Genomic DNA, 26,153 nt, shown 5'->3' on the forward strand with positions numbered 1-26,153 from the left:
ACACCTTGCTGGGGTCGTTTGACTCCAGTAATCTTTCCTGCCATGGCAGGGGGTCGGACTAGATGATCTACTCAGGTCCCTTCCGACCCTAGAAACTAGGAAGCTATGAAATAGATTTAACGGTGCAGGGAGACAAGGCTTTCTTGTTCCTTTCTCAATCAGTGAAGTACTTTGCCTTAAAGGATCAAATGACTGGGGATAAAATCAGGAAAAAAAAATCTGTCCCTCTCAATCGCATCATCCAGCCCATCATCCCTGACTGAATATTGCCCCATCACATACCAAGGCTCAAAATGTCCTGAAAAGTATTAGAATCAAAAGTTCTCCCCAGTTGTCTGAGAGAGATCCCTAAAATGTCTCATGCCCATGGAAACATTGGAAATGCCCCATGTTTCTGCACAGGTGAGCGCAGAAAAGCAGCAGATATGCAGGTATGACTTAGCTCACACTTGGGCTTACCTGAGGGCTCAGGTCCACATGCCAATCAATCAATCAATGTTGTGTAGATATAGCCTTACTAGGCAAAGGCTATTGCAATTGGCTGCTTTTCCAAGAAAGTAAATACATTAAAATGTCCCCTTGCCCATATTCCCTGACCTTCCCCTCTTGCCCAAAAAGCAGCATTGGGGGGCCAGCCTTCCACCTGCTTTTTGCCTAATAAAATTAGCAAACTGTATCTGGGAGAGAAGGGAGAAGAAAAGCACACCAGGAAATCAAACCTCTGAGCATTTTCACTGCAGCATCTGTTGTGGGACAGAGCAAGCCTCAGTTGTGCTCTGAACCACTCAAGCCTTAATTATCAGACCTACACAAGCACTTCACAGTTTGTTTCATGGACAACACTAGCTTTGAGGCAACCCCAAAACCAAGCTCACTGGAAGCCTAACAGAGGATACTTTGGGTTTCCCAGGGCCTCCCCACACCTCCCCAACCGTGCTGCTGCGATCAAAAGATGTGAAGTAGACTAAGGGCACATGCTTGCTTCCAGCATGCTCTTCCTGAAAACTCCCCCATCTTGATGTGCCTCGCTGGGACCCCACAGGACTCCGGCACCAGCATCTTTGGGGCTAAGGGTCCTTAACCTTCTTCAGAGCAGCTCCAGACAACATGACCACACACAGAGCCTGTCCAGAACTACTGGACTTTCTTCCCCCATTCAACTCCTTCCAGAGGAGAGGGACACCAATGTTCCCCGCATCAATAATTCTGCTGAGCAGAGAGGCCCTTTGCTATCATCCTGCTATCAAACAAGCTTTCTTCAGGTCTCTCCCTCCATCTACTGTTGTTTTCTTCTCACCCTTCCTCAAAAAGCCTCGGGTATGTTGCAGCAGAGGCAGACTTCAGGTCGAGTGCTGGAGTTGCACCAACTCAATAGAGACCCCTTCAACCCCTTCCCTCCCCAGGCTGCTTTCTCCCAGCTGTGAAATGGAGCCACTCTTTACCTGCTGCTCCAGGCTACCTTGGAGGATACCAATTTCACAGTTCATGCCACTCTCCTAGCACCCTGCTCCTGTTCCCCTGTGATTAATGGATCACTGGGAGAAGCAAGCAAACATTACCCTGCTGTACTAACAGCCCACAGGATCCCTAAGAGCTCCTCTATAATAGCATGCCTCATTTATATTCAGAGGTTTCTCCTCCTGCTTGGCTTCTTTAAATTTTTTAAAAATTTTAAACAAGAGGAAAAAGGGAAAGAAAAATCTCATTCTACCCAATCCTGCACGTGGTTTGTTGAACTTGGACCCCTCTCCAAGCTGCACCCCATGTCCCCACGGCAACCCAAATTGACAACTGAAGCAATCAGCTTCACAAAATGGGGTGATCAAAGCAAACCCCAAACCCCAGTGCGGGAGCTGTCCAGTCAGAGCCTAAAAGGCAATTAATGCATTAATTAGGACTGTTTATGTCTTCAGAAAGCAAAGATTTTCCCCAGCATGTGTTAAAAAAATGACAGCATTAAGTCACAGCAGGCATCACTACAAAATTACAGGACCTGACGGCATGGCATATACATAATAACCCCAGCAATTAAAGCCCCCAATTCAGCAAGGCATTCCTATTCAGTAAAGCACTTTAGCACTTGCTTAATTCCCATTGATCTGAGTTAAGGACATGCTTAAGTGTTTTGTTAACTAGAGATGGAGTTAAGCACTTGCTTAAATGCTTTGCCAAATTGGGGTCTATTTCTTAAAGTGCAGAGTTTTGCCTTTTCTTTTTTTTTAATTTAAATTTGCAATGGGACCTTTCAACCAGGAATCAATATGCTACTTGGAATATTCTAAACAGCATCCAAGTGGACACTCTCACTCTATTTTTAATAGGCACTTGTAAAACATGAGGAGCTTGCAGAGATCAGACCCAAGGCAGGCACAATCAAATAAAACTGAGGCCTATTAAGGGGAGCCTCCACATATCACACTGAGGCTGTGCTTCAGCTTAACCTCATATTGAAGCAACAATTTGAACCAGCATTTTTTTCCCCCCTAAAGGTTTCCAAAGCCTTTAATTAATATGTTGACTCCCCATTTCACTTCACCTTCTCGCACCCAGCAGCAAGTCTCAGCTGGAACCTGGGTGCACTCAAAGTCTATTCTTACGCCACACTTTTGCCAAACTCTTCCTCATGTAGAGGCTTTCTATACTACTGGAAATATGCCACATTATACGGTAGAGAGATTGGCCCCCTCTGCATGTCACCCCCAGTTACTTGGCTGTTTTGCCCAATGCTTGTTGTCTCGCTTGAAGTGTTGCTGCATGGCTCATTCCCCTAACCCATCACTTGGACCAAATTGTCTTTCTCTTTGCATCCCTCCACTGCCTCCAGCCTTTTTCACATCAAGTGCAAGTTCCTTATCTGCCCTTCCAAGGCCCTTCCTAACTTATTCCTACTTATCTCTACCTATTACCTTCCATTCATTATCAAAAGGCAGACACCTGCCTCCAACCAATGCACAAGGCTTGCCACTTCCCACTTTTCAAGTAAACACCTTGATGCTTTCTCCTCTGTGGCCCCCCATGCTTGGGAGAAGCATCCTGTAAATACCTGCATCATCCCCCTTTATATCCAGCTTTAGCACCCCATTTTGCTGTGAAGCCTGCAGAAACCTGAAAGCAGAGAAGCTGATGGCATGTTGAGACTCGCTGATTAGCACAGCAACTCATCCGGTCTCACTGCTCCCCTGTATGCCTGTCTGTATCCCTCTGCTGTCTCTTGCCTTATACTTCAATGGCAAGCTCTTGTATAGAGGAACTGTGCTCCTTTTTCTGTGTCTCTATAGACCTAGCTCAATGGGGTTTAGGTACCACAACAGCAGAAGCAAGAATTAATAAGGGTGTCCTATTTTAATTCCTTTGTGTGTACAAGTGTCTATCATTACTCTAGTATTTGAGCTCCTCACAATCTTTGATATGTTTATCCGCACAGCACTTCCATACAGAGGAAGGGCCATGCTTGTCCCCGTATCTATAGATGGGAAGCTGAAACACAGATTTCAGCTTATCCCACCACCACCGCCACCAACCCCTGCCCCACATACACGCCTCATTGCTGAGGGAAAGAAAAAAAGTCTTAAACAAGGGCTGCTTGACTGCCGGTGCAGAAGAGGAACAAGAGAGTAGAAGTTGCCGTGAGAAACTTGACATGTCTCGGTTTTTCTGTTCCACTTGATTTAAACATGTTTCTCCCTATGCCTATTACAACGGCACAATGAACACGGGTGACATTATATTCCAGGGTTTCTTCAGTAAACCAGCAAGTGACAACAGACTTTTGGCAGAGGAAAATACAGATGAAACTTTTGAAATGAATTAAAAAAAAAAATGTTTCTGTGCTAAAAGCCCTTCCCCCAAGTCTAAGTAAGAGGGCATTCAGCCCAGAAATCTGAAGATAACTCTATTTTCAATTTTGCTTTGCAGGTCACCTTTGAATTCACTTAAACTTGCTTCATTTCCTTCAGCCCCTTGTAACTGATGCCGCTTGTCGGTAACATCCCTGGGCCTAATAGCGCTTCCAGAGATGGGCTGAACTCAAAATTCGCTGCCACAGAGGACTTGCTCCACAGGAAAAAGCAGAAATATTCATTGGTTACCACCTGAATGAGCAAGGTAATACTGACAAAGAAACACGATGCTCCTGCTCCTGCAAGACAGGATGTTATTGGTAAAGACAAGAGATAAAGGTATTAAAAGATACCAGCAACTAAATTAGGGATTCCCAGCGGGTTGCAGCTTTAGGCAACAGCTCTGAAAGGGGAAGAAAAGCTGGAAATCATAAGCAGAAATCATCAGCAATGCTGCTTCTCATCTACTTGGAGAGATGAGTTACAATCCAGGATGGAGATTGGTCACAGAGTTACAGAAAGAGATAGGGAAGATGTCAAAGAAAGATTTGAACGAAATCTCAGGTTGAAGGGACTAAAATGCCCCATAACCTAAGTTCACCAGACACCTGAAGGGAGCACAGAGCCCAGAGAAGCACAGTCCGCAAAGCCACAAATCAGTGCCACAGCTCTCAAACCTACAATGCAAAAAAGAGTGGAGATCATCCAAGCCTGTTCTCCTCCTAAATGAGGAAGATGGCAACTCAGTCCTTCCAATGCAGACTCTGAAGACCCTATCCCCAGCCCATCAGGAAAAGGTGCCTGGCTAAAAGGTTAGTTAGCACTTCCAAAATACCCCTTCTTAAAACCAAACCAAACCAAACAAATCCCTGCTTATTGTTCACATTTTCCTCCTATAAAACCGTATGTACTGGATTTTCTTCTGTCTAAATCATCTAGTCTCTATGCAATGTCACCAGGTCAGTTCTTTTCCTGCTACAATTCTAATTTAGTGTACTTTAGGTTTTCTGCTTTTTTTTTTTTTTTTTAATCAAAAATGATTTTGCTTAACAGCAATAATGTTAATGAAACTGGTACAGTATATCCAGATTACAGTCTGCTGCTTGGGAAAAATAAACATCTCATCTTTGCCCTGCTGTTTATCTGTCCCTGGCAGAGCCTGGTATCAGGTCAGAACCTGTAATTTCATTAACTTTATCACTCAAATGCGCTTGTTGCTTTATGTCATTATTCAGTGCATTGCTCCAGTGTTTGTCTGAACTGGGCTTCAACTTCAGCTGCTCAGGTAACACAGGGGGTGCTTTTTTTTTTTTTCTGCTTGCTGTCAAGGTGCTGTCTATCGGGGTATCTTTGGTCTATTGTGTTGCATTCACCTATCATTTAGGGGAATGGGCATTTCTAAATAGCACGCAAAGCCTGGCAGAGGATTCTCCATTGGCCTGAACATTGTATGCAACCAGAGTCCTCCATGAAAGGGGCCAGCATGCCTCCCCTGCCTAATCAAATAACTGCAAAGCTCCACACAGGGAGAAAAATGCTACTGCTCATGGGAAGCACAATCGATCCAAACAGCTTGCAGCTGTACCATGTGGCGCACAGTTTCCTAACAACAGGAAAAGCTGCCACCAGCTTGCGGCCCCAAAGCCCGACTGGATCGAAGGCAGCACCCCTGGGTCAGAGTTCATTGCGCTCAGCATTCATCAAAGCCCTTATCCCCAAATCAATCACTCTTGCACCGCACATTGCTCTCATTGCATGCCAGTGTGCATGTGAGAAAGCAGCAGGAACAGCACACGGGGGCAGAATAGGAACACCTGAGCTCCCCCCACAATTTGCTATCTCCAGCAATTAATGCGAAGGACTGACACTTGAAAGAGGCTTTTGTGACAGGCTCCACGTCAGTGTTTGTAGCCTATTGGCAAGTCCCCGCAGATACCTTATTAGTGCCGCATTGCAAGAACTCCAAGTAGCATCTCCCTCTCCACCTGAGATCTGGAAGAGCATCACACGCAGACAAAGCATGACAGTTTGCTTGCTACAAGGTAGCTTCAGGGAGCAGGGTGACCGGTGAAGAGGAAGAACAGGGGACCAGCCATACTAATGCACAAAGACTTTCCTTGGTCATCCAAACTCCAGGAGGGCAGCAATATCTTCCCTATGCCACAGCATGAATCAGTTAGTGAATTCAAGGATCTGAGGATCTGGGGAGAATAAAAAGTTCTACTGAACTTGTTCAGAATAGCCAGAATAGCAAAACAGTAGATAAAACTGGATACAAAAATATCCCTCTAAAGACTCAGGCTAGGGTATGTTGAGTGTTTGCCACTACCCTGGCAGTTAATGAAGTAAAAAGAGTAAAATAAATTGATCTGATATTGGGCCAAATCATTATGTCTGGGACTATCAAGAGCACCACTGCATCAACGGGCATCTGAAGAGATGCAGAAAGGCAAGACTGGGCAGCTCCAGAGATCGTCTGACAGCTGAGAGCCGAGGCATTTGATTCCAAAGTGCCAGATGGGCAGGTAGCCATGCCATCAATAAGGCCAAATGGAAATGATAACAGTACAGTTTCATACACCCCTGAATATCTTCCCTTGTTCTTCATCAGCACCCTCAACTTTGGCAGTCATTTTCACGCTAACTAGATTCACAGGTATTTCCATTTAAAATGTGTGAAAATCTACATAACTTCTAGGTCTTTCCTTCCCCCAACTCTGCTATTACAGTTTAAGGCCACTCCACTGGGTAAAACATGGAGGAGGGTAATTTAAAACAAAAGTTTATTACCTTAACTGAACCAGTGGTAAGATCTGTTTACATAACCCAAGGCGGCTAGAAGTCTACCAGCATCTCTAGCAATGAGAACAAGCTATTAGAAGTCATACATTGGGGAAATTCTCCAGTCAATGTAAAAGGTACTTTATCACCGACTCCTGAAACCTTAGTAGAGTTTAATATTCTGCCTTATATCTTGTTTACTATTATGTTCTGAAGAGTATTGAAAATTCAGTTATTTCTGTCTTAACCAACTCATACAATCCTAAATAATTCATAAAAAAGCAAAACAAAGAAAAGAATGCTACAGAATAAAACAAAACAAAACAAAACAAAACAAAACAAAATAAAATAAAATAAAGCAAATTCAGGCATGCAAAGGACTCTCAGTGCAAAAGACTGGGGAATCATTATGTGAGCACTGCAAGTCCAATATCAACCATGCGCACCCAACTACAGGTGGTTAAAAGCTGCTTTGATGATACCTAAGTGCCAATCTATGAGCACTGGGGCATCTACAGACTCATTTGAACACCATAATAATAATAACGCTTTGCAATCAAAGTGTTTTTTATGCCGGATTATTTAAGCCTCAATTGCTCTGTGGACACTGTGGCACAGAGTTTAGAAGCCTGATTTGCAGAGAGCACCCACGGCTCTCCCTACTTTCTCAGCATCTCTGAACATCTGATCCTCAGTGTTTTTATCCAAGGCAACACAGCAAAAGAACCAGACCTAGGACTCAGACTTCCTAAATTACAGCCCACTGCATTAGCTAGACAGCACGAAGTGCTTAGGTGATCTAAGACAGTAACTGAACTCCTAATGTATTAAAAGTAACCCTATGCTTTACTGGGTTCCTTGGTAGATTGAAAATCTATCCACGCCCTAATATTTTGGAAAAGAAAAAGGTGACCTCTTCATTTGAGAAGCAAACCTGTGCAGCATTATCATCTACTCCTACCCTAGCTATCTCTGTAGTCACTTAGCAATTACAAATAATGTATTTGGGCTTTTGTTTATTTGAATGCATTTTGCAGTGTGTTGCAGGTTAACAGTATTAAATGTTTTCTAATGACATTTCAATAAGCGGATGTGGGTGTTACAATTTTGGAGAGACAGACTTTAAAAATGCAGGCAATCAAATGTGCATTAGCCTAAGCACTCTGGGGAAAGCACTTTCCTTTCTGTACAGGAGAAACAAATCCCACCAATTGTGCAATTTTGCAAGGTCCGCCTTCAAACAGGTAATGCCTCCAGAAAGCACACAGCCAGCAGGAGAAGGGTAGGGGCAGGGTAGCTGGCTTTGAACTCGTCTCTTCCAAGCTTCATTTCTCCCACCACAGGAGCAGAACTGCATGAACTGGCAGTGCGAGCTTTATTTTAGATTAAGAGAGCAATTAAATAAAGAAGAGCCAGTCTATTCTCCCCTATATTGGTTTTTATATTGCCATCATGACTGGAGTGCCCGAGCGCCTTCCAACAGTGTATTAAGAGACATCACTAATCTCTGTCATGTGTGTCTCTCTCTCGTCCTCTTCCCCAGAAGTCATAGACCTTAACACCAGATACCCTGCTGTTCCCATCTCTTTGGCCTCTGGATACCCTCAATAGCTAGCAACAGCTGCCTAAAAGCTCTTCTTCTAAATGTACAGAAGGCAGAAAGGCTGCACCCAATCCCATCACACTCAGATGTACCCATATCAAGCCATTCGCTGGTGACTGCAATGTCCCAATCCATACCTATATGTCATATAAAAGGAGCCATCACAAAGAGCTTTGACAAAGATTGCAATGCCCCAGAACTCTCCGTTTTGGCCCTTGGTTCACCAGGGGCGTCATGTCACAACCGGATCTGTCATCCACAAGGCCAGCAGGAGACTGGTCCAACTTACAGCTCCTGAGGGGCAGCTTTACTTTGCTTGACTCTGGCCTCCTACACCACAGCTACTTTCCTCTGGGATGCAGAACATCTGCCCCAATTTGCTTGTGTAGCAGACAGAGCTCCCTTGGCAACTGTCAATCCATGGATGACACCATGCAAAGCCTCTGACAAGCATGAGCCTCAGCACCTTCAGAAAGAGATGTACAATACACTGCAGCCTTCTTGCCTGCCCAGAACAGCATCAACGCGGTGCGTGCGAAGAATAAAATAGGAAAGGCACAATTTAGCATATCCCTGGCAGAAGAAGGAGTGAGGTGCTGACCTGAGACTCTGCATGCCTTACTCTGCAACAAGTCATTGTGTGAGGTTGGACAAGTTATTTAGCATCTCATTCCCATCTCTAGAATGAGGATAGTAGCACTGACCTGCCTAGGATTAACATATCCAAGACTATGATCTGATCCAATGTTAGACAAATAGAGGCCATAACCAAGCTAGAGAGCTATAGAGTGGTAACAATTCCAGGAGACAGATTACCATAGGATCTGGGTTGGGTTTGGGTTTTTTTTGGAGGGGGAGTTCAGGGGGCAGATTGTTTATTTGTTTGTTTAAAAAACAAATGCTGGGTTGAAACCTATACCATGGCTAAAATAAAATAAGCCACAGAAAGGATCTCACTTTCTCAAGTGTGCCAGTGCCCCTCTAGCTGCATCTGTATTCAGTTCCACAACACACTTCTGAAATGCTGTGTCTAACCTCATGAAGGCTTTTTTTGTATTTATTACATTTAGAGTCTCCTAAGCTGGCCCTGTGGCTTTGGCTGTGGGTGGTGACAGGGTTGTCTCAGCAGCCAAGCAAACAATAAGCCCAACCTATTTTGCTGCTACTAGAACATGCAGCCTGGTGCAACAAACCCACCTGGTATCATCAGGGCACAACAGGGTCACTGAGCCACACTGGACCATAGGATGTATCTGATAATCCCTTTGTTAGATGGGTGTAACACCTTTGGTATAGGAAGAATAAAGTTCGGCCTAATTAAAGCCTCTGTGCTGACACCCAACCGAGGTGGGAAAGTCGCACATCTTGTGGTGCTATTGTTTCTGTCTATCAGGATGCAGAATTCAACAGCTGTCTCCGCACTGCCAGACAAGTGTAGCACTGTGCCACCAATGGCACAGCTCCAGCAGTATTATCATCAGCATTATTATTTATAATGCAGAAGTGCCTGTGGCACACCTTCCTAGACCAGGGCAGCACTGCGCTGGGTACTGCACAAACACAAAGCAAAAAGATGACCTCTGCCATGAGGTTGGTAACCTATGGCATAAAAGGCGAGACAAGATCTCCACCTGCATTACAGCTTCCACCAGAACCACCGTGTTACACAAATAGAGTTGCAGCTACTAAGCTCTCCAACACAGCAAAATTGTCTGTCTGTTAGATCATGCTGTGAAGGCTCTTAAACTCATTTGGAATAGAAGGCTTCAGACCATCTTTTTTTTTTATAGAAACCGATGCAAGAGAAAATATAGTAAAATCCATAAAAAGCCGCAACTCTGCAGGCCACCTACACATTCTGGTGCCTTGCTCTACTTGCAAATCACATGACTACTAAACAGAATTGGTAAGCACGTGGAATTAAAGAACCTGGTTACCTGAGAGCAAAGGGCTACAGCTTTATTCCTGGCACCCACACACACATCATCTCTACCCTAGAGAAAGGTGCCTCAGTTTCCCCATCTCTCTCTGAAATGGCACTATCATTACTTACCTCTGTGTATAGCAGGGGTAGACAATCCCTGGCATGTGTGCCAGAGCATGACATGAAATACCATTTTACTTGGCACTCATGCCTTGGGAAGGGGCTGGGACTGCACTGCCACAACAAGGATAGGGGCCCTCGCTGCTCCCCTGCCATCTGCCCCTGACATGCCAACATCTTCCAAGTTGAAGCTGTGGGTGTTTTTGGCACTTGGCCAAAAAACACTGCTGACCCCTGTTGTAGATAGGTTAAGGAGGGCATTGCTTGCAAAGTAATCTGAAGCTGAAAAGCTTTGTAAAAGGTTAATCTGTGTTAGTCAACAGCCTGCCCTTCTAAGGGAGCACCCTGCAAGCACTATGAAGAAAGCGAGGATCGGGCTAAGTGACAGAGGTTGGACTCAGGCTAAATGACAGCAAGCCTGACATTAAGGACTGAGTCGCTACAGAGAGGATATGCTACACAGAGCACAGAGGTGCTAGCACGAACCACAGTAGCAGCAGAATCAGAGGCTCAGGAAGGGGGCCCCCCTTCAAAGCCAAGATCAGTTAGAGGCCCAAGGTGGAAACAAGCATGATCGAGCAGCCGGGCAAGTAGTGGCTCAGTTCTCTCTCTTTCCATAAAGCATTGCAAGCTCAGTGCCCTGCACTGTAGGTGAGTGAGAAAAAGGAGAGCAAGGCCATACAGGCAATGGCTGCCATCCAGCACCACTGCAATCAGCTGCCTCCTTGCTCATCCATCACCTCTTACTGACCCCCCAGTGTATTCGAGGAGAAGCCGCACAGCCCACTAATGTTTGCAGGAAGGGAGGAGGGGCTAAGTAAGAAGGCAAAACGCAAACCTTTCTTCTCGTAGTCAGGCCTCTCCTCCCCGCCCCTGCCTAGGCTCTCCAGAGTTCGGGTCACTTGGCTGCCAAACTCATCCTCCCGGGTGCTGGACTCTGCCCGCCGTGGGTTCTCATCCTCGTCCTCGTCCTCGTAGTCATCCAGAATAGGGGTCTCGCGGATGGGCATGCCGATGACAGAGTTGTGGGCTTGCAGGCGGGAGTTGCGGAAGCTCTCCCGGGCCTGCGGCCCCAGCAGCACTGAAGGGATGTAGTGGATCTCGTGGGTGGCCTCGGTGCTTGCACTCTTCTGGGGGATCCGGCGACGCTTGTGCCAGCGCCTCTGGGCATACAGCGCTACTGTGAACACCAGCAGGAGCAAGAGCAGAGCAATCAGGCCGCCCTAAAGCAAAATGAAATAATAGGAATTAACGGGGGCTCTGAACCTACATCACTGCCCTGTCCCAATCCACAGGGGACAATGACAGCAGCACGCAGGAGACCCATCCTCCCACCCCATTTCTGGAGCACCCTTTCAAGCCTGAGGAGCATACAGCACTTTGCACACTGCATGCTGTTGGGGAAATGCTTCCCTACTCCTGAAAAGCAGCCACCTCTGGGGTGAAGACAGGAGCAGGGAATCTAAAGTGCACAGGGCACAGAGGGGGGATGTTCAGCCAAGGACAAGTGATAACTGTAGTCAAAAGAGGGTGAAAGAAGTTTGAGGTCCCAGCAGGACAGCATATTGTCAAAAGAGTTCATTTAAAAGACTGTCTCACTGCAAACAGCAACACACACCACTAAGCTGTCATGGGACAGAGGCCACATTACTACAACTCCAGCCATCTACTCTGGCCATTTGGACGCCACAGTCACAAGTGCTCCTACTCAAGCCAAGACACAACAGAACAATAATCTAGGAGTACAGCAAGACAAAGCTGTGGCAAAATGCCAAACCTAGAGCAAGCCCCCAAATCAGATGTACGACCACTGCTCTACAGCACGCTGCCTAGCGGGGCTGCACTGGGGAGATCACCTCAGCTATTTCTCTGGTTCCAATCACTTCATGAGCCAAATCCTTCACATTTCTTCATATATTTAACCCCATGCCATCCTATCAGGCAGGGCCATACCAGCCACTCCACTGAGAAACTGAAACACAAAGGCAAGGGGAAGTCTCTCTACCCCACAAAAAAAAGTTGGCTTTTCAGCTCTTAACTAAAACAGCAAGGAAGGCAAGGAAGCCTAGGTTTTAACTTAGTTAGCAGCTCAAGTTCAAGCTGATAGAGTAAAGCTGGGGTTGAACTGCTGTATCTACCCAGGGGTAAAAAAAAATAGTCCACCACTATTTTAAGGCAAGGTTGCTAACCCAGTGCAAAAACACATTCTCTTTTTGCAGCATTAACATGTCCACAGTGACTTGCTCAGGGCAGCCAAGGGGTATGAACACATCATGACTGTGAAGCATGCCATACTTGATCTTCAGGTGCTAAGGCCCCAAATGGAGACAACACAGCCATCCCACAGCAGTACTAAGCTTCTGCTGATAAGCAAGGCCAACACAGTAAGATTACTGTCACAGGTCACACACTGCTAAGGTGAAAAGAGCAGGCATGTGTTGCTTCCCTGTGCTACTCCCCTCCCCAGAGTGGCCAGGAGGCATCCATATGTCCTCACACAAGCCCAGAAAGTCTGCAGTAGAGCAGGGAATTGAACTCAGCTCATGACATGGCATGCTAACCACTGAGGTACCCGACCACCATGTCATCCTTCCTGCAGCTGGTCCCCGCACTACACAGAGACCCTCCTGCGCAGTTCATGGGCCTCATTTTTCTCTCTCCAAGCCAACAGCAAGCTTATCCATTGCATTACTGTTCTTTAAGGGTGCTGACAGATGGAGGGGGGCGGGGGGAAACAGCACTTTACTGGAAGAGGAACCACATTAGTTTGACCAGGCTCCCCAGTCTCTGTATAGCTGATGCGCTTCAGCAAGGGTTTTGGTGCTTTTATCTAATAGCTGATTCAATCAGCCATTATGTAAAAGTGACAAAAAGCCCCACTAAAGCATGTGAGCTATACCGATGCTGGGCAAGCCAGGTCAAACTGGCACGATTCCCCTCTGGGTATACGCTACACTCAGCCCAGGGGCACACCAAGCTGAAAATAAGTAAAGAGCTCAGGTTTTTTTTTCTATAAGCACCCCATATACTTCTTTCTTCTTGTTGTCACCACAGTGTCTGAGCACCTTGCAGACATCAGATCACTGCTTACAATGTTGCCTGAGAGACAGGACAGCTGTGGCAGCTGAAAAGTATGTATGTGTGATAAAAGTGCTTGCTGAAGGCTCTACGAAGATTAGACCAAGTGGGTTTTTTTTTCTGTATTTGTTTAGATATTAAGCTATAAGTTGCTGCTAAAAGCCTAATTGTTTAAGATGTTGTGAGGTCTTGTATAAAGTAAGGCCTAGTAAATTTAGCAAAGCCTAGAAGTAGTAAAGCCCTGTGGCACAGTTAAAATTACCTTATCAAAGGAATGCAAGGCGTGTACTGCTATTGGTCAGTTTCAGGACAGTTGAAGAAAAAGGAATCTAAGTGGTTGTACATCATCAGTGTCTTTCAGAAGCTATAAATTACCTGAAATATCTGGAAACCATTGAGAAGGAAGATGCAGCTCTGTGAAAAGGATTAGTTAGCTGTTGCCTGGATAAGTGGGCCCATGGGCCCCAAGAAGCCCAAGAACTGCATCCCAGAGTCCTTCCCCGGCACCCCTCAGACAGCATTGTTCGGGGACACCTGACCTCGTTGAACTTTGCAGAACGAGAAGCTTGCTGTGTATCAGGCATCAGAGGGACTGCCGATAAGTTGCCGACATGAATGGCTTGTGTCTGTCATCATTTGTCTTGTTACTACGCATAGTTGTGTTTTTCTTAAGTCAATAAATCTTTCTTACCTTTCTACCCCAACCACACTCTCAATCTAAACCCTCCACGGGTGGCCAGGACAAACAGCAATGCTCCTTCTTGCAGATGAGAAACTGAGGTACCAATAAATTTAAGGTCACACAGGGCAGGTACAGCTGGTGAATCCAGCTCTCCTGCTTCCCATTTCAGTATCTTAGCCATAAAGCAACCCCTTCAGAGCTAGGTCATGTGTAACCTGCTGATAGCACACACTATCTATGCCACTGCTTTTAGGAACAGTGGGATAAATTAGTGTAGCTTGCTCCTAAGGCAGGCCATTGCTTGCAACCCAGCCACTGTCAGTCCTCACAGCTGCCAATGTGTTGCAACCCCAAATGCTGTTTGCCCCACCACTGAACTGCCACTGATATGCCCCATTACCAAACTGCTGCCAACATCTTGGCTTCATGGGCCAGGTGGTATTGCCAGGCAGGCCAGATGCAGCTTGCAAGTCATAGGTTGCCAACCCCTGGTCTATCGGAAAAAATAACGGTCTTCCTGGTGTAGTTACATCCCTAGCATGAGTCTTTAAGTCATATGGAGAAGGCAGGACCAAAGAAAACATACGCTACCACTCCCCATGACACACTTATTCTAGAGGTAAATACCAGCATGCTCTCTGAGGCCGAGAGGAGACATGTGCTTGGCATTTTGAAGCCGCTCTGAATCTCTCCACAGTTCACAGACAATTTCATACTGTGGCGGACAAGTAAGCCAGGGTATGTAAATCTGGAGTGGCGTGAACAATCGAGGCTTTGCAGCGTGACGTGTAACTGCCAGAGGTAGGGGGGACCATTCTTTCAGAAGAAGTATGCCCAAATCCAAGAACTTTAAACAGTGTGGAAGAGACTAACACATATTTCATCTGCATTCCATGCAAAAGCACTGCACGTGCATGGAGAGGATCTGAGACTCAAGAAGGATAATCTATAAAAAGCTAGTGTCTAAAAACACGATTCACGAGAGGAGTTCGCCTGGGAGGCAGCCAGTCAGCCAATGGCAGCTGGATGGATTCGGCTGAGCTGGTCGCTGCGCTCGCAGAGTGCAGTCTTTCCATGCGCTGTGAGCAGGTGCCATCATAATTCAGTCATGCTCAACTTAGAAAGGCACCGAGGAATACGCGCCAGAGCACAGGAAGCAGATGGCAAGATACTGTGTACAGCCACAAGCCCCACACACTCGCGCATGGCAGATCTCTGGGGGGCACGCACACCCCCTGCACACTCGCTTGCAGTGTGGCGGTGTCACTCCCGCACCCACAAATTCATGTTCTCATATGCACGGTACAAATGTCCTGTAGGTGGGGAACTGTCCCTTCAAGAGGTACTTGTAAGTCAGTCAGAACCACCCATACTGTGGCTCAGAGGTTCACATTACAACCCCGATCGCAACTCAAGCCATTAAATAAAACAGTCCCGAGTCAGACACCTTGACTCTGAGTAACTGTAGAACACCACACTTCACTCACTAACCCACGTGGAGGACCTCTGGAAAACACCCAAGGAGCTCAAATATGTGCATGTGTATGGTAGATGGTGCTTGCACTGTTCATCATATCCAGCAAGTCATTTGAGTCCATGTACACCTGCAGGAGAAAGGTCCATTCACAGCTCAGGAGATCTGCACCTCCACAAGTTGCACCTGATTTCTGGAGCCCCGTGCAATGGAAATTCTACTTGCCCCTGAGCTGGCAAGAGAAATAGAAGGCCAGGGTCCCTTTTAGGACAGAGACTGAGATTACCGAGCTCCTGTTCAAAGCCATGGGATGCAGAAAAGTGCCAGGAAGCGTTGGTTTGGCTGGGAAGGGTGTGAAACAGCTCTCGTTGGCCACTCAACTGTTGGAGGCTCTACCCACATGAAGGGGGTCTACCACACATAGATCTTGCCATGACTCCAACAGCCACTTGCCTGAAGCAAGGAGGTGGTGGGGAAAGAAGGGAACAGGGAGGGATAGCTTCCTCAGCCCAGCCCAGCTGCAGAGGCCTCCAATTTTCTGTAGAGAATGACTTGGCAAATGCAATATGGCATCTCTCATTAGGATTCCCTCCCTTCTCCCCTCCCCAGCCTCATCTGTTTTCTCATTTGGTCCCATAATTGACACTAATAGGAAGAAGGGCTCAGGGAGGTGGAATGACTTTGCTCAGTTCGACTTTCCCAATTTAGCTGACAGCTTCTGTCAAGAAACATAACACTTTAGTGGCCAGGCGAGGCTCTGGGAGCTCCAACTGGGAGATGGGCACACCAAGGGAGCACTACCGACTTCATCATCATCATTACTATTTGTTTAACTGTAGCTCCTAAGAGGATTGTCACAGACCAGGAGCCCAGTGTGCCAAGCACTGTGGATGCCTCTTCCTTGCTTAAAATCAAGGGAGACTAAAGGCCTTCAAGTTTTAAAGAAAGGAAATCAATTTTCTGCTTTGTCTGTGCAGCCGTGAGGGATGATAAAGTTCTGGGCAATACTACACAACGGGCAGCAATGCGTACTGGGGTAGATTTCTGCAAAGCCATTTATGAGAACAAGGAGTTTACATCTTGGGACTTGCTACAAAGTCACCTGCAACACCTCACCAATTTAACCAGGTAGCTAAATGGATTCCCATGGCATGACTTGCAGGAATAGCAGGGCAGTGACACTGTGAAGAACTCCAGACATACAAGCTCCACATTGCACAAGACAGAAACCCTGTGTATCCTGTGGTCATACAGATGCAACAGTGGTAGCCTGGGAATACTTCTAGAGTCCTTCCCACTGAACTGTCTGACTATAGTATCACACAGTTTTTCCACAGCAGCTCTCAGCCTACAGGCTCAGAGTGGCCCCTAATGTGCAATGCTCATTCAGTCACTTAGGATAGGCAGGTCAGGAGGCAGGAAAGGAGGGGACACTTTTCTGGTAAATAAAACAGAGCTGTGAGTTGCCTGAGATGGGAGGGAATTGTCAAAATAGAGCGCTCCCCTAACCCTTCAGTCCCATAACCAGCCTAAAGCATGGAAAGCCCAATACAGCTAGCATTAACCTAGGTCTTCACCTCATGGTCTTGTTCTGAAGCATCTTCCATTATCTTCTCATTTCAGTCTGGAGATCTTGCATGGCAGTTCAGGAAATGCACAGAAGGAGCTTTCCATTACCCCAGCTCTGTGTAACAGCATGTGCATGTCTAAATGCTGGTCCTGGAAATCTCCAACCTGCCGCCCCCCCAACTGTTTTCCCTCCCTACTCCCACACGCACACACAGGCAATGCCAGTTATTAGCTTAGGAGAAAAGATATCATCTGATCAGAATCCAGCTTTCCAGTTCCTTGGCTGGAAAACTAAGCTGGGAAGGTAGGAATGGGGCTGCTAAGGATGCTTTAGGCTAGCAAAGGCTCTGAACTGCTCAGTTCCATACCAAAGCCTACTTTATATTAGGGTTTCCCACTCTACCAGCAAATCCTCTAGGTGCAAGTATGACTTTTGCCAGGAAAAAAAAAAAAAAAGTTATTGTGCTAGTTTAGTTTGTGCCAAGCTCTCTGAATGGACTTCCAGTAGTGTCCACACTGGGGTTTGCCCTGGTATAGAAAGGCCTTTAAAAAAATAACTCATCTACATCACCCAAAATTACTAGATGAGCAGAAAAAAAATTAGTGTAGACATTCCTCCCTCACTCACACATACCTAGAGCATTAATCATCCAAGTGCATTTGAATCACCAAAGGACACCTACGTCACAGAGCTTCCATGTTTGCTCCTTCATTTTCACCGCAAGAGTAAACAATCCCCCATGTAAGGAAAGAAGTCACTCCCTCTCCTTCTCTTGCCAACACATACATGGACAAACTTTCCTTCTCCCTGCCTATGGCTAAGTACAGACAATCTAAAAGCCCAATTCCATCTTCACAGGTTAGTCTAAGCTGCATAGACTGAACTGATAAGCAAGTGAACAGACATTCACATTTGATTCTAGAAATGCAACCACACACCTACAGTGACCCAGGTCAAAAGCTGGGGGGTGCTAGAGCATGCCTTCCTGCTCAGCTGGAGCAGAACGCTTGAGCCAAGTCTAGCCCACCCACCCTGTGAAAGGAGGTGTGCAGGGAAGTGCAAAGCATCCTGGGATGCTGGAGAACTGCAAGTTAACTTGAACTTGGATGGGATCTGAGACAGAAGCTCAATAAACCAATTTAACCTAAATCAGTTAAGTCTGATCCTACATCCATCCAGGTTTATCTTAAACCAGTTTCAGCCACTTTGAAAGTGGTTTATGTGAACTGAACTTCTGTTGTGTTACAGATTTGAACTGGTTTCCAATCATTTCCACCAGTTTGTGTGTTACTTCTGTCCCTAGGCCACAGGTCTGTGACAGAAGGAGGTCTTGGCAATAAGAGGACCCATGGACACAGGAATTCCTGTCACTGAAAATGCTCTTGTCAACAGGCCCCAGTGAAGGAAGGAGGGATCATATGTGAAACTGAGCTGAACCATAAGTGGAAGAGAGACTATGCTGAATACATCCTCCAAGTCCCTCTTCCCACTACACCTGCTCCACCACACTGTAACTGAAGAGAGGAAACTTAGCCCCAAAGGCTAAGATCCACGATCCGTGGTGTTAGTAGCGGGAAGAGCTGTCCAGAACCAGCATAACATTTTCTCCCCCTGTACTTGGAATAGCCACTGCCCCTTGCACTACAGTACAATACACTTGACAGGCTCTCTGGGTTTTCATGACCTTCATGGCCAGGCTGCCAGCCCCAAGTCAGGCTGGTAGGGATGAAACTGCTTCCCTGTGGGCTCTGCATCACGCAGGTGCTGGAAGCCATCCCATCTCATGCCATGGGAGCAGCACAGAAGCAGCCTCTTTCCTCACACCGCTGCTGCTACCTGTCCCCCTCGCTGAGCAGCAAGCACTTTCAGAAGGACGGCTCATTTTCAACTCGTTCTCTTCGTCCCTGACCCCTGTGCCAACAGCCGCTTGTTTAAACACAACGCACACATGCAGAGAGATCTTCCTGAAGAAAAAGTCAAACTTAGGAGGCATTCAAGCCGGCCTCATTTTAATCTATTTTTCATGTTAAATTATCCAACTGAGGGAGCGGGAGAGAGAAAGGGGAAGGGAGGGATAATATGAGAAATGTTTTATTTGACAATGTGTCATTCGGAAACTGATTATTTCTGTCTCAGGGCTTTTTAATATTCCCAAACAATGGCCGAGCCGCAAGGGGATTTGGTATTCTAAGACTGGATTTATAATACTCTGTTCTGCAGTGATAAGAACACGGGCCTTTAATCCTCTGAGCTGTGAACATGCATATTCTCCTGCGTAATGTCCTTCTCACTGCACTCCTCTGTGCCCCTGGAGTCAGCCAAGCACCAACAGGGACTGGCAGAGCACACAGGCTCACAAGTGCCAAGATGCACATTGAGCTCGCTCCCTTGGCTGTCCAACCCAAAGGGATGACAAAAGCCTTCCCAAAAGCTGCACCTGACACTAGCTCTCTCCTCTGCTTGATGCCTGAGACAAAGGTGAACATGCATGAAATCATAAGGGACAGGCTTTCAAGTCAGGCCCCAATGTGTCCAGGACATGTTGAGTCAAGCCATGTGACTCCACATTACCAAGACATAGCAAGAGTGGATAAAAGCACCGCCTGTCACTTCAGGACACTCAGAAATGCTGGCAACAAACTGAGTTCAACTGGGACAGAGGTGTACAGGCAACAGGATTTGAGAGCTGGGTTCACCAGCGGCATCTTAGAAAGGGTGGACGAAGTTATTCAGATCAGCACTGGGAAAGGAAAAAAGTGAAGCCCTGCAGCTGTAGTCATCCTAAAGAAACTTAGCCCACAGTCATTTTGAACCTGATAAAAGGTTTCTCCAGCAGATGGTTGTTGGGCCACATACAAGAGAAGCCATGATATACAGAGGTTGTGACAAGGGCAACCAGAATTTAAGAGGGCAAAAGCTTACCATGTACACAAAATGCAGCTTTTATCAAGGCTCAGTAGTGGATGGAAGAAATGGGAGCAGATCCCCAGTCCAAATGAGAAAGCAGCAACACTTCCTAAGACAACCGGTGAGAATATGGGCATACATCTCCAAAGGGATACTTGAGAACTGCCCAATGGCAAGGTGATTCAATAGCAAAGCCATTTTTAGAAACACTACAAAGATCTAGACAGATCAGGGATACAGCACAGTTAATCTTAACATAAGCACCATAAACATGTCCAAAAGGAGCACAGGCCACCCACGCATGACCTGTGCCTTGGGGTTAAAGGCTTTCCTTCTCAACAAAGGAGGCTTTCCTTCGCTGAGTCAACAAAGAGAAACAGTCCCTACAGTTGTGCGACTTGCACTGAACTCTCAATCTATTTTGCGGGGAACTGAACCTTCAGAATAGGAGCGGGCACAAATTCTCCTTGCAGGAAGACAGTATTCAAAACAAGGGACTCAGCAGAAAGTTGCTCCTTCCCCACCCCACTTACACACTCGCATGCAATGGGATGAGGTGGTATCAGAGCTCTCAGAGCAATCTAGGCATCCCCCTTGTCACTCAAGAGTGACTTCCCTGTTGCGTGCCCTGGGCCTCCACTTCACTCTTCCTCAGACTCTGCTGATCTTTGAGCAGGTCCCTATGTTTAACATCCCTTGTTTGTATACCATAGCTCCTACAGCAAAGACAATTTGGCTGGGCTCCTTGCAGAAGCCTTTTCTCCCGGGAGCTTTGCAACTAGACAATGTGCAACAGCGACACGCTACTGCCTTTTCAAAACAAAGTATTATTTATTTGGCAAGCAAAGCACAGTAGTCAGAGGAGCAGGTTACAGTAAAGAAGATGGCCTGCACGTGACTCACACCTAAACTTCAATCTCACTTCGCAAGTTGTGAGTAAGCCCCGCTAAGCCTGGATCCTCCTGGGAGACAGAAGAGCCCCTGCCAGACTCGCTTCCAGTTGCTGCTGCCTGCTCCGCTACTCTCATTCCTTTGCAAGCAAGAGTATTTAACAGTTTCAGAGCTCTTAAATCTCAGGGCTCAGGCAAGGGGCAACTAGCCTGGGTGTCCTAGCGAGAGCCAAGAAGGCAGGCATTCCCCAAGAACTAGCTCCCTCCAGCTTTCAGGACCTTGGGTAGTTTCTATAGAGTCATCTTCCTTGGATATTATTTCCTGTTTGTTTCCTTTTAAACTCTATAGCATCACACAGAATAATGTCAGGCAGGAAAAGTCCCTACGTCATACACCTTGGCTATTCTTTTGCTCATTTTAACTTACTGTGTACCCCTCTTAATATCACACAACAGTTAATACCCTACTTTGTGCTTACAACCAACCAAGAAAGACAGGTAACCAGTTATTTCACCACCTACTCAGCATTTGGCAAAACTGCACCATCCCACTTCAGGGACAGCCCATATCTCTGATCCCCATTGGTCTCAAAGGGCTTCCACAATATCACACAGAAGGGTAATCAATTCCTATTACCTGGTGTTAACTGATACAATTGTTAATTCTGCTGCAAGCACTCCATAAATACTTGCTCCAGCAGCAAATGTTTGTTCATGGTTGTGATTCAAAGGCTGAGATGTAGGGGAAAAAAACCCAAAAAACTAGAATTAAATGTTTAGAAGCTTCTACACTAGCATTTACGACTGCATTCAGTGGTAAGTGATCAATTATCTAGACTAAAAGCTGTGATTAAGACCAAACCTATGGAGAATGCATATCAGTTTGCTGTTTTTGATATTGTACTTCTGCATGCATTGTCCCCAAAATTACATCAACTTATCTGTTTTCACCCCTTAAATGTCCTTCAGTCTCTTTCCTTCCCAGGTCTTGGCCCAGCTGTGCCTACATTTGCATCTTTATTTTTTTTTTTTTTTCTTAAATGCCCCAACCCCTAAAACTCCTTTAGCCCAGAAAGAGCAGGAGAGTCTATCCCACTACTAGTCCTTCCAGACCGGTGGTCCCCAGAGCAGTACCACTGGTGGAGCTACATCCAGTGGTAATTTCAAAGAAAAACATTGTAAGTTATTTTTGTCCAGATCCGGTGCATTAATTCACATTTTTATCAGGACAGTTATGTAATATGGGATTCTCTACCTGCACTGGCCACCTCCTTGGGACCCTTTTGTATTATTGCTTTGTTTTCCATCTTTGCTGCACCTCTCAATGTAATTTCTTCTGCAAAACTTAATTAAAGTGCTGTTTGCTCCTTCCTTCAGATCATTAATGATGATAAATAAGACGGATCCCTGCAGAAACCTTTCAGGCTGCTCTTTCTCCTACACACTGCCATTTATCATGACCTTCTTTGCACTCTGTCATTTCTGTATCTTTCTGGGTGTAGGAGATTCATATTTGACATTAGCTTCCTCAAGCTCTAGAGAAAGAGCAGGCCAAGGGAAAAAGATCCAATAGTGTATTCTTCTCTTACAGCTGCCTTATGAAATTACCACCAGACCCTCAATGTCCCCATGCCATGACTCCAGATCATGACACCGAACAGCATGGAAATACATTAGCAGCACACAACTGTTCCCAAGACTAACAACACTCTGCCCTTCTGCAACTTTTTTCACCTAATGAGCTCACAAGAATTTGCAAACTCTACATTTCACTCCCCCTGCCTATTTCGTACCCATCCATATAACATCAGTTTCTACATCTCAGGCAAATGAGGCCATACAGTGAGTCAAGTCAGAGAACAAAATCCAAGTCAAATGAAAGACTTATTTTCACCAAGGCTGTGTACAAGGGAAGAAGCCAGACTATGGGGCAGGATTTTAAGAAAAATGGAGATGCCAGTGGTACAGAGGCAAGAAGAGCTAGGTGCATCAGGTGCAATGAGCTGAGTACTTAATGGAGTTCTGACAAGCCATCTCCAGACTTGGCATTGTGCACACGCCAGAAGATACACACTGCACATAAGGACTGGCAGCCTATTTACAGGCAACATGAAGTGGACCAAGGTAGACTGTAGAGCTCATTATCCTCTTATGCTGAAGGGCTGTAATTACCTTAAATGGCTCATATCCACTGTGGCCTTGAGATAAAATAGCAAACTAATCCTCATTATTTAGTACATTACAGCTAGGGAAACTGAGGCCAAGGATGGTGATTAAAGCAAGGTCACAAAGTCAGTCTGTGGGAAGGAAAGAGAAAGGGGTGGGGATGGAGGAGTAAAACCTGGGATAAAATAAACCATAGGAGTCCCTGATACTAATCTGGAACTCAGTCCATTACGGAGATAGCGCGTCTACACAAGACACTAAATGCGCAGTGGCCGAACAATATTGCACAGTAGCACATCACAGCACCAACAGTGCTAATATGCTACTGCACAGTAGTGTCACTAAAAAGGCATTTGCAGGCACTACTGCACAGTAACTCTGGTTACTGCACATTTGTTTAATACCTAATTATACAAGGACTTAATAAACGCACAGTAACCACTGCACAGTACCATCTCAATTAAACGTGCCCAGTATTCTTCTCAAAAAGACACCCCAGCAAAACACGACAGCACAAGTTAGTCCACCTATATACCAACACCCCATGTAAGGTCTGATTCAGTAAAACACATGCATGAAGTTAATCATATCATATAATTCTCATCAAACCTTATGAGTCTTAAGCAAATGCTGAAATGCTTTGCTGAATAGAGACGGTTTATTGATTTGCAGCCTCGGAGAGGACTCTATTTCCTTTCCCATGCATAAGTTCTTGTTATAACACACCTAGACTCATGACGATGTTATTATTACTATTGTCATCTCCACCATGCCCAGAGCTGACAAGTAACTACAGATCGCTGTTCTTGCACGGACGCACTCATGCATGGAGGCTGCCGTTGGGAGCCTCAAAACAAATGTCCAGGGGTCAAATCCTTCACTCACATGCATCAATGATTTATGCTGATGTAACTAAGCATAGGATCTGGCACAGGAATTTAAAAGTTCAGGCTCTCCCAATAGCCTTAAGTCCTCCTCTCCTCATATGCATTCTGCACATTGGTATTATATGCTGTGGCATATGTGTGCATGCTGTCCATAAATTTAACAACATATACAGTCCTACAAAACATGGCACACACACAATACAGCAGAGTTACAGTTGCTGTGGGAACCATAACTTTAAAATCTTTGACTCTTTTGTATGAAAAAAAAAATGTCAAACGACAAGCCACATTTTCATAGTTTTGACGCACTGAATTGTGTTATGCCGTTTCATGTAGGCCATCAAACAAACAGGAGGAGGAGGGATGCCAATCAGACAACCTGCGCCATTCAAACATTCGATGTGATGGACTAGTACCGTTTATTTGAATGGTCTCCTTCACACAGCCTGTATGAAGAGACTGACACGCACAAAGCTTCCAGATAAACAGAGAATACCTCTTTGTCTCTGAAGCTGCATGTCTTTGTAGGTTAAGAATTTGCATTATTTCTTCAGAGTTATTAGGCACTTGTCTTCAATAGGCTAGAGGGGAAAAAACGGATTTTATTCTAAAACTCTGACAGCTAACATGTTTTGAAATCTGAGCACAGACAGGGCAAACTGTAGTTTTATTGCGCATTTGTTAGTTGCTTCACCTCAACCAGATAACATGCTAAAAATTACAGCCTGCCTCATCTATCGGGCAACAATAAAATACACTAACACTCAGGTGTTAGCTGTCAGATTTCTTAACGCAGCTGGTCCAGCAAAGTGCATAGTCTGGAACAAGATGAAAGCTTTTTTCAAGAAGATTCAATTATCCAAGCCCCCCTCTCCCACTCCCCAAAAACACACCTTTTCATCAGGAACACGTCTTCAAGAGACACGCACTTATTTTTCATACTCTGATCATTCAAACCTCTCACCTGAATTTCAGCAACACTGTATGGGGAAAAAACATCTATTCGAGTCAAGAATTGACAGGCTCCCATTTAAATAAAAAGGGTTTTCAAAGCAACAATAACTCCCCTGCGCTGCACCGATCTGAAACCGTAACCTCTTTGGAGAAGGGATTGTCATTTATTTCATGCTTGTTTAGTGACCAGCTGCTGCCTCTAGGTACAAAGACTATACAAATTTATGATAGATAATATTTTAATTACTATTTAAACAGGGAGTTAAATGAAAATGCTTCTTGAGGTGGGGGGAGTTGCATGTATAGGGGTTGTCCCCCTTTCTAGCAGTCTGTAGAGTGGCCATCAGGAAAATACTAGTGTCATCCTAACTGAAGAAAGCCAGCTAACTCTGCCTTCCCGGTGATTTGTCTTTGCAGGAAGGGGACATTCAAAGTTTCTGATGCCCACCCCAAAACTAGTTTCCAGGGGAATATTTTCAGAAGTCTGTTGCTGTTCTGAAAAAGCAGGTGGCAGCGTCCAGGGAAATCCTGCGTCTGCACTCTCTGTTGTGGTTTTTCCCTCCTTAGCTCTGCAAGGTGCATTAAACCGGGTCGCAGCATAGCGGCCACGCTCACCTTCCCTTACCACCCTCTCACCCAACCAAATGAATCCTAGTTCAGACAATATGTCTGAATAAAAGGCCCTTCGAGCTGCTAGTGCAGACTCAATTTGAAAGACATCTGTGGAATCCTTACAGGCTGCACCTCCCTCCCGTGCTCCGCGCAGCAACCCTGACCAGCGCAGAACAGCACCAATTAGGAACGTCTACCCCAGGAGGAAAATACTCACCAAGAACTAAGAGGACTGAAGAGACTGAGGTTGGGGTCACGCAACTTCCACACAAATGGGAAGGAAGAGAAATGAACAGCTCCCAGGTCTGTTTTGTTTTCAGTTCTCCAGCATAGCAATGACTCGCCTGTGTTACGCAAGCAGGGGTAAATTCCTCCCAAAAAGTTATTCTGCTGAGGATTTTGCTCTCCCCCCAGGTATAGGATTCTTCTGAGGAGAGAATGGGCTTTCCCACCAACCAGGCCTAACTCCAAGGAAACAGCCATGGACCGAGATTAGCATCCCAGAGACTCCTCCACACACCCCATCAGCCCGCACCTATGGGATGGCCTATCCCCCATATGAAAGCAGCTCCTGAATTTCTCTTACCAATTCTAGAAGGTCACAGTATATCTGAGCAGAAAAAAACACAGGGATTCTCTGTTCTTCTGAGTCCATCTTCCTTTGCC

The 26,153-nt window shown here is 45.8% G+C and overlaps 1 protein-coding gene across 5 annotated transcripts in view; it reads right to left on the reverse strand.

Moving 5' to 3' along the window:
• ASTN2 (astrotactin 2) overlaps positions 1 to 26,153 on the reverse strand; it is a 585,314-nt gene that overhangs the window by 422,105 nt on the left and 137,056 nt on the right. For all 5 annotated transcript variants that reach the window (XM_019540648.1, XM_019540647.1, XM_019540645.1 and 2 more), the window contains exon 3: positions 11,106 to 11,490. In XM_019540648.1, coding sequence (XP_019396193.1) covers positions 11,106 to 11,490 — 385 coding nt within the window. The remainder of the gene's footprint in view (positions 1 to 11,105; positions 11,491 to 26,153) is intronic.

The sequence above is a fragment of the Crocodylus porosus genome, unplaced genomic scaffold (assembly GCF_001723895.1).
Source record: "Crocodylus porosus isolate Cpor-Errol unplaced genomic scaffold, CroPor_comp1, whole genome shotgun sequence".
NCBI classification, from domain to species: Eukaryota; Metazoa; Chordata; order Crocodylia; family Crocodylidae; genus Crocodylus; species Crocodylus porosus.